The 9363-nt window shown below is 42.5% G+C and overlaps 1 protein-coding gene and 1 long non-coding RNA gene across 2 annotated transcripts; one reads left to right on the top strand and one right to left on the bottom strand.

Moving 5' to 3' along the window:
• The first annotated feature begins 1296 nt into the window (after window positions 1–1296).
• tprg1 (tumor protein p63 regulated 1) lies at window positions 1297–8835 on the top strand. Its single transcript, XM_088394692.1, has 7 exons — window positions 1297–1443; window positions 1509–1796; window positions 2382–2473; window positions 3418–3594; window positions 7582–7735; window positions 7804–8013; window positions 8488–8835. Exons 1-6 carry the CDS (start codon window positions 1429–1431, stop codon window positions 7996–7998), a joined length of 921 nt encoding a protein of 306 aa, XP_088250818.1. The 5' UTR covers window positions 1297–1428; the 3' UTR covers window positions 7999–8013; window positions 8488–8835.
• On the bottom strand, window positions 2000–5950 carry LOC148388930 (uncharacterized). The gene is made up of 4 exons (XR_015862210.1): window positions 5129–5950; window positions 4732–4919; window positions 2621–4421; window positions 2000–2521 (listed from the first exon to the last, which is right to left on the bottom strand). It is a non-coding gene; the product is annotated as an uncharacterized LOC148388930 (long non-coding RNA).
• Window positions 8836–9363: the final 528 nt, after the last annotated feature.

The following is a 9363-nucleotide window of genomic DNA, read 5'->3' as shown; positions in this document are numbered from 1 at the left end:
AAGAAAATAAAGTCGTGTATTGTGTAGCAGCAGGAATCCACGAGTTATGCTGAGCTCTTTTTTTTTTTTTCTCCGCTATAATCCCAATGCAGGAAGATCTTAGGGGGAAAACACAACACAAAATGATGGGAGGAAAAAAATAATGTACATTTTTAGTTTATGTTTGACAGACTTTATCAAGGATTTGTATTTTGAGCTAAGCTTTTTGCTGCTTCGGAAATTGTGGTTTATGAGCACCTTCTAGTGGCATGCAAAAGAATCACCGTCTGAGTTCAGCTCAGTTGTATTTCATTTTAAAAGGTGGACTCAAAAATAAAATTTCTTTGCAATAACGGATTAAATAGAAAAACGCTTACACCGCAGAAAAACACATATAAGTCAAATGTATACACTATTTCGAACCCCATTTGCATATGTCTTATGTGTTATTTCTGTCTAGAAAGTGTTTACATAGAGAAAGGAGTTCAATTTTAAGATATTTTCCTGCTAGATGTGCAAAAAGATTGTCTTCCAAACAACAGAGGACTTATCCAAAACGCTTTTTTTTATATCACAACAGAATTATTTATGACAGCTTTATTGGAACACGGGGATGACTTGACATCTCTCAGATGTGTTCGGTAAACAACGCTGACAGTGTTGATGAAGGATTTTAAGCGCGTGTCTTCCTAAAAATATCACTCAATGGCATTTCAAGATGCCGCTGGACAATGAAACCGACAGGCGATTTGTTGCACAATGAGATCTTTACACCCACAAAATCCTGGAAAAATAGCAGCGGCCATTGAGATGTCAATCAAAGCCCAAGCGAAGGTTTTGTGACGTGAGGCCACACTCTCACTCATTCTCGATTGTTCCGGATCTCAAAACGCCGTGTTGGACCTGGGAACTCCGTGGAGCTGTCTGAGAAATGTTTGTGACGGTTCACATTCCGCACGGATGCTTAGCGACTCCCACGGGCTTTCTTCTCGGCCTTTTTAGCATCAATGTCGTCGTGGCATGAATGGCCTTCAAGGCATGAAAGCTGTCAAAGGAAAATGTATTTTTGCTACAAAGATGTCTTAAATCTCCATTAGACTTGGAAAGAGTAAGAAAACGTGTCTTGGATTTCACTTTTAATGGGTCATTATCAAATTGACTTTTTTTTTACCTTCATCATGAAATTTCAAATAGCCTTTGCGAAAAATACAGAAAAATGCACTTGTAAAAGTTGTAGTTGTGCCAAGACAAAATATTGTAGTAGATTTAATGATAATTATTTCTAAATATTAGTCAAAGTGATATTTGGATGAGCTGAGAAATAGTTTGGGTCACGTGACACGCGCCACACCCGGAAGCAGGAAGTTCTCGTCGCACCTGTTGCGAAGATTGATTTCTCGAAAATTCCACTCAAGCTTCGCTCTAGTTGATTCAACCTGCGGTTCTTTCATGTCGTTACTTGAGGTGAGGAAATGCGCGTTTGTTGTTTTTAATTACTCTTGTGAACACTTTTCCTTCATTTAAACAAGGCTTCCACGGAGGAGGCAGCGGCGGTGGCATTGGTGACCGAGGCGACGTCGCCGCCGCCGCCGACCCCCCCAAAGAAGCCTTCCAAGGAGGAGGCAGCGGCGTCGTTCGCGGCGGTGGCATTGGTGACCGAGGCGCCGCCGCCGACCCCCCCTAAGAAGCCGCCCCCCACAAAAGTTGAGGAACCGGCGACTACCCGCACAGTGAGCCATTGCCAGTTCGGAGACCCATCCGGAGAGCCACCGCTGTCTCTGAGTCAATTTAAAGGCAAGAAGTTCTTCGTCCTCAGGGTAAATTGTGATTTAATTTCAATACGTCCCATGCATTATTAAGTAGAGGCCTCGCCTTATAACCAAGCAGAACGTGTGGAAAGAAAAACTTTAAAAAATGTAACACACTAAAACTAACTTGTGACCTTCCGCCATAACTTAACACAAAGAATTTTAATCACATTTTGCTTGTTAGACCATGATTTATTTTTTAAATTTTGTCGTGAGGTGAATTAACAGTATCACCCAAGTCATTAAGCATTTTTCTATACAAAATTGGGTAAATTCTAGTGCCAAAATGAAAGCAACTTAAAAAAAAAACACACACAAATCACTGTTGGCAGTAAAAGCTAGTCATAATACAGCAAACCGTGCTTTAATCTAGTATTCTATGATCACCTCTTGTGGCATTGAACCTTCTTTTTAGTTTAGGTCCAGCCAAAATGTCCCAAAAAAACCACCAAGGTGTCAACAAAGCTAACCTGTTTCTTAATGAAAGTCCAATTAATACTCCTAATTTGAAGCATTTTGTTGTTATTCAGTTCTTCTTCCTCCACCACCTGTTCCTTTCACATGTGACATCTGTTTTTTTTCCCCCCCTTGCAGCCTGGCACGCTGCACCAAGCCGTCAAAGATCTTAAAGTCCTGGTGGATCCACAAGTTGACGGCAACATTCTCGGCATCTGGCTGATGGCGGAGTGAGTTCGTTTCGTACGCACACTTCTTGTTGACGTTCAGGCTCACTCCTGCATCATATCAATTACATCGTTTAGTAAGTGGGAAGATAACACAGCAGGACGCCGGAATGAAGATATAAGCAACACCGATGGATTCAAAATTGTTACCGCGAATAGACGCCTCTCCTTCACGTCAGTTGCGGGCATACCATGAATAGTTTCAGATACGCCTGACAAAATGGAGGCCAAGCAGAGATTCCAGAAAGTCACTTTCAGATCCACCAAACCAGTTGGATGCTGGAATTTTCTTGCGTCATTCAGCATCCATGAAATACGTAACTCACAATTATTGCAGGCTGTCAACAAAAGGTGTACGTGTGTGTTTGTGTAGGTTTTAATTACACAGATCACCATAACTTTCATAAAAGCCCCATGATTTAATAGTAGCATTTTCCTTTGAATTAAAAATGTTCCCCGACAAGAAAGGAGAACATGCTTGTTCATTTTGAATGGTAAAATATTTAATTTCTTTCTTTCCTTTTTTTTATTATTATTATTATTTTTTTGCTTGGGTCAAAACAGAACGGAAATTGATGAAATGGGCATACAAAATTGAATAGCCTCATGATAGATGTTTTTTTTTTTTTTTGTTAACCTGAAACCACTTTGACGTTTGCGGTAGAGTTTTCTTTCAGCCTTTCTCCCAAAACAACGGTAAGGTCTGAGAGTTTGGATGATCAATTATCCTGTCTATGCTCTTTCAGACATTAATGGACTAGCCAGAATGAGGACAAGAAACATTTTGCCATTTACCGAATGACGGTAATAGCTGTATTTTCTGCTTGTTTTCTCCAATTTTCAATTAATGTACTAAAAAGGAAGTGGAAAATTTGAGTTCTCCTTAGCCATATGGTACCAGGGTTGCTGCAGCCATAAATAAAAGCAAACATGATATTTGACTTCAGGGTGGATCACTGGAACAACGAGAAGGAGCGCCTGGCCATCATCACCGACAACTTCCTGCTGATCTGCAAGTACGACTTCATCATGTTCCAGTGCGAGCAGGTCCAGAAGATCCCCCTCAACGTGATTGATCGCATCTGCTACGGGAACTTCACCTTCCCGCCCAATTCCGTACTTCAGTAAGTGCATCAAACCACACTTCAGGCTCATTAGCTTAGTTTAGTGCGCCAAAGCTCTTTGTTGGATTTAAAGAGCTAATTAAAAGCATCGCAAAAGAGACTCTGCCTCGAGAGTTTCCGAAATTCTTTATAATTAAGACGGCTCGTGCTCCGCTTTACTTTACACAAAGAAACAAAATTCCCTTTGCTTCTGCAGACGAGGGTTTCTTCGTTACCTCAAATGTTCCCCATCCATTTGCGCTCAACTAAAGGTTTTTGCTTTTCTATCGTCCTCCAACTCAGAAGATACGTCAAGACGGTTGAGCGGTATTGATGTCTTAGTATCGAAGCACTTTTATGACAAAAAAACTTCTTTTTTTTTCCCCCCATTTCGGTGTGACCCTAATACTTCGTTGACGATAGGTTAGCGTCGCTCAAACGAGGCGTCGCAAGAGCGTGCAATTTTTTTTTCCCCCCCTTTTCTGCAATGTTAAGAAGTGCAGAGCTGTCACTTGGAGCTGTCACTCGGCTGATTAGCGGCTAAAACGAAGGCGGTCCTTTTGATGTGAACCTTTTTAAAGGCGGCTCAGGGGATAGCCCTGCGACGGCGGCTAATTTGATGAATAAAATGTAATGCGCTGTGAAGAGCTTAGAGAGCGTCGTCTTTATTCCGGGCTTTATCTCGCGCGCATTCCTTTAAATTATACATAAAAGAGTCGGCGGCGGAAGACGCGCGGGACAGTCGAGGGAGAAAGACGGATCCAAGCCAAGGCGACGTTCTTGCGTTTCTCTTCTCCGCCTCCCACAGGAAGTGTCTTCATTTTGCGACGAGGTCACTCTGTCACCTCCTGGCGGGAAAGTGATCCGTGAGAAAAATGCCAAGTTAGCCCAAAAAGTTTCAGCCTTTTTTTTCCATCCATCCATCCATCCATCCAAGCTATGGTTAGGTTTTCATATTTGAGTTTTGACAAAGGGTTTGAAATGAGTGTTGCAAAGTTTCAAACTTGATTTATGATTTCATGGCAGTGTTTGGATTTCAAAGTAGGGCTTCAAACTGAGCTTATTGTTTCACATTGGGGTTTCAAGAGAGTATTAGGGTTTTAAAGTTTGGGCCAAGCCATGATTAGGGTTTTCAAGTTTGGTAAGGTTGTCACTAACCTCTCCTGCCAGCAGAGGCTGCTGCTGCGTTGCAAATTTCCACCACTGTTTGTCTTGGCAATAAGCGCACCACTCAAGAACCCGATTGGTGCTGCACAGGAACAGGGACGCTTCTATCTTACCCATGAAATCCTTTTTAGGCCTTTCACGCTGCAAGATGAAAATCCTCGCACAATACCTGCTTTGACCTCATTTTGATCAACGCAACATTGAATAAAATATGATGACATATTAGAACAACAATTCAACTCCAAAAGCAAGCAACATGAAATATTCACATTCCTAAAAACACAAAGTGCACAGGGCTTTTCCTCTTAAATATTCCATCATGTATAAATTAATGAAGAGCCATAAATATGTGATGTTCCTGGCGTAGCAATGATCTGAATGTATTCACCTCGAGAGCAATGCGCGTAACCTCCAAACCGAGCGGTGGATTTAATTCTAACGCCTAAAGCCTCGACCTTCCCAAATCTTGGCACCCTTCGCCCGTGTTGTTTCTGGGCGGCCGCTCCGCACCCTCCCTTGGACGTACGCACCTATGGGCGGGCGAAGCTTCAGGCGCTGTTGAGCAATCAGTGCACATTTGTTTGTTCGCCCCCAGACAATGTGGGACACTTGCCATGACAGCTGGAGCTGCACTCTATTTATCTTGCGTGTTGACTTACGCGTCCCAAGCGCCCACAGGAGGATTTTTTTTTCCCCCATCACTCGCCCTCCAGCTCAGAATTCAGTCGTTCTCTCGGTGTAGGTGCACACCGTGCACGGATTAAGTGGAGCGCTCAAGGGGGAGGTCAGTCAAGGGTGGATTTCCTTACCTTCCTCACCTTCAGGTGCAGGATGAAGGATGACATCATGAGTTCATGGAAGTGGACGAAGGGAAGGAAAGTTCAGCCCCTTAAGCAAGTTGAACTTAGACACGTGATTCGATAGTCTTGTCCGAAAAGACATTAGAATTGTGGCCGTATGGTTCAATTTGGCAAATTTGGAACACAGCTTTTCAGACTCCTCGCATTCAATCCCAGCTTCTTATTTATTTATTTTTTTAAACAATTTGTCCAACAAATTTTATTCAATTGACAATTTTAGGGTCCACTTCTCCAGCATTTGATCAATTCTCATTGTCTATCCATCCGCACATGGTCTCGAATTTGCGCAGCTCACAGAGTGCCAAAGGCCAAGGTTGTGTCAGTAGGAGTGAAAGTCCAAAACTGCAAGACGTCCAAGGCCTCTGGCTAAAAAAAAAAAAAAAAAAAGCCCCGCCCTACTCTCTACCTGTTTGGGCTGGTCTGCCCTGGCTCACCGTTGATAGCTTACCTGTGGAATTCACAAAGCTCTTTTTTTTTTTTTTTTTTAAATATATATTCATATACGTCGACATTTACACGAAGGCCATAGCTCAGTGCACTCACAAAGGCCAATGTGTACCCACCTAACCCGCCTCTGAGGAAACATAATCAGTCTTTTGAGTCCGGGCTTTGCTTTTGTGCCACCCTTTCTACTTTCCTCCCACTTGCACAAAATGTTCCTGTGCGCCATTGTCATTGCTAAAAGCTCTTCTGTAAACACATCTGGATGTTTGTGGCCGTGACATGGCTCCTCCTTCGCACGCCGCGGCTTACGCTCGCGAGTCTTCGTCGCTTTTGTTTTGCCTCGGGGGCTGTTGGAATTGAATCTTGTGCAAGGCTCCTAATAAAATGAACACACGATGACTGGTTGCTAAAGATATCTGGGCTCGTCCCGTTTTGTTCATCCCCATCTTCTGCAGCGATTCAATAATTTGTAGTCCTACGACGCTCAAGAAATGTTCTTAGGTGTCAAGGCTGGTTGAGATGTCATTCCGAAAGTGTTCCTTTTAACTTGCAGGCTTGCGTGACTAACACAATGCCATATTCGCTAGAAATGCTTTTGTTATGACATTTTCTTCTCTTTTTGAGGGGTGCGCCAACGCTGATCTAACCGATTAATCAAACGATATTTATACGAGTGTTGCGTAATTTCCAGTCAACGACACGAGCTAGCTTCAGGCATTTAGTCATCTTTGAAGTTTTTTTTGTTTTTTTTCCACACAATCATCAAGCCGTCGTAAATATTGTAGCATCACCCTTTATTTTTGAACTTCCTGTGAACCCCAAACAAAGGTAGCATATTCCTCTGATAGCACGCTTTTAGAATCATTAGGCCTCCAACACATTTGATGGACAAACATCACGCAGAGTTGTGAGGTACGTTTTCAAAGACCTGCGAATCGGTTCACTCATTGAAAGCTGCTTCATCTAGCCTAGAAAAGACGGAGCCCCGGGGCTTTTTCATTAAAACCTTTGGTATGTTCCCCTTAAAAACGAGCACGCAGGCAGAAGACAGAATATGACGAAGACGCTGTTGATTAGCCTTGAGTTGGAGATCACGCTCACATAATGAGCGAGCCCCCGCAGGGCGCTAATGTCATTGAGTACCCACAGATCTGCTTGTCCCCTGCAGGGAAGTCATAATTTAGGGGGGGGGGGCATCAGAGGGCTGCTACTGTTTATATTCCATGTATGATATATATTTTTGACTCAAATACAAAGGATCTGCTTTGCAAAGTCATCATGGAACTAAATTTATAATGAAAAACCATGCTAAAAAATTAGCAAAAACATTCAAAAATAAAAAAATGGAAAAATATACAGATAAAAAAAGAGTACATAAATACTAGAAAGCATTAGTCTACATTACACACTATAAAAAAAAAAAATAGATACACAAATATTGCATGAAACTGCAAAATATTTGGGGCAAACGTTTTTAAAAAAAAAAAAAAAAAAAAGATGCAATTAGAGTATAACAAAAATGTCTCCATGTGATCAGCCGCGCTGGCGAAGGCTTGCGGGTCTTCTGGGACCGCTTAAGAGAGCCGACCTTCTTGTCCTTGTGGAACCCCTTCGCCACCGATCTGCCATACATGACCTTCACGGATCATCCCGTGAGAATGATGGACGAAGCCTTCGCCACCATTTGCCACGTAAGCTCCCATCAGTGTATACTTTGTTCTTTTTTGCACTTTTCTGACTCTGGCCATGTTGTCCGCAGATGGAGAAGTTCCGCGAGCAGCTCAAAGAGGCGGCACAGAAGGCCCACAAAGCCAAGCCGGTACCCGGGAAGGCCAATGGTGTCCTGCTGCTGAACCAGGACATCTCCATCAAGGCCTACTTTGGCTTCATGTCCTTCCTGGGCAACACCAACAAAATGGGCTACTGCATAGCGCGGGGAAACCTCGGCTTTTAAAGCTAGCTTCCTTTGGTACTTTCATTCATTTCCTCCCTTTTCTGGGGTTATTTTGCTCCTTTGCCGACTCGGGAATTAAATTTTGAACCGGTCAATCCAAACCATTTGGCACGATTTAGTTTTAGAATTATTAAAGCAAAAACAAGCTGAAGATGGCCAACTTAAAGCACCTTGTTTTGATGTAAATTTGTCTGTCACGCAATGGGACTCCTTTCTTCCTCTCGCTGTCTCTCCCATAAAAAAGTCACTCAGCATGTCGTTCAGCCTCCTCCGAGAGAGCACAGAAGGGAATACTGTTGTCACTTTATCTTTAGAAACACAAAATTGTCTATTTTTCAAAAGCTAGACTTGTGTATTTTCAGTTGACGCTTCCTTTATGTCCGCTGAGAATCACGGCAGCTGATGTCCCAATTACACCAAACATTACACATCTTGTGATCACAAACGTACAATTGTGTCTGAATTTTTACACCGTACTTGTGTGTTTAGAACCCCGGAAGAGCTGGAAGAAATAGCGGCCGGGGAAAAGGAAGTTTGCTGAAGCTGATGCCTCCACGACCCAAGTAAACGGTAGATAATGGATGGATGAATGTGTGGAGTCTTGTCGTTTGCATTCCAGTTAAAAAGGGGCCTCATAGAAAATTATTGGGCAGATTATAACACAAACTTTATAGTCTTATTTATATTACGGTTACGTTTGATTGTGTTGTGACGGGAAAGCGGGTATTTTGTTACAGCAAAGCAGGTATTGGTTTTTATTGACTATTTGTATTTATAGCATCAACAAATCACTTGTGAAAAAAAAAATAATAATAAAGATTTCTGTTTTTTATGCAATTTGATTTATTGTCACTTGAGTTGAATAGTATGAAATTACTAACATACTTTTTTGTGTACATTTCACATGGAATTTTGTTTCCACTGCTTTGCTTTTGCTTCTAACACAATAACCGCTTTCCCTCTTATATTTATGGCTTGGCGATTGCAAACAATTGTTCCTTGTGCTTTTTCCCCCTGCAAATTCTGCGATTTTATTCGGCCATGCTTTGTTTGTGTCTTCTAACGCAGTAGCCGCTTTTCTTCTGATACTTAACATTAAGCTGGCTTGAGTTCTGCACATGCAGTTCTTTAACAAATTCACTTGTATTTGGACAAAGTCAAGCCTTGGCGCTCTCTCTGGGCAGGAAACGAGGTTAAGTATCTTAACGAGCATATCGTCCAGATGTAGCTCCACGAGGTAAAGTGGCACATAGAGTTCTTCACCCGGGTATTGAGTATCAGCACCCGAGGGGTCCGCAAAGGGGCTTTAACCTGTTTCCTCCCAGAGTGAGGTCGTGTCTCATTTGGGATCAAGCTCTTTGCTCT

This window comes from Syngnathus floridae, chromosome 13, assembly GCF_059516105.1.
Source record: "Syngnathus floridae isolate MCC-2025c chromosome 13, RoL_Sflo_1.0, whole genome shotgun sequence".
NCBI lineage: Eukaryota > Metazoa > Chordata > Actinopteri > Syngnathiformes > Syngnathidae > Syngnathus > Syngnathus floridae.
This window is presented reverse-complemented; position numbering and strand designations above follow the sequence as displayed.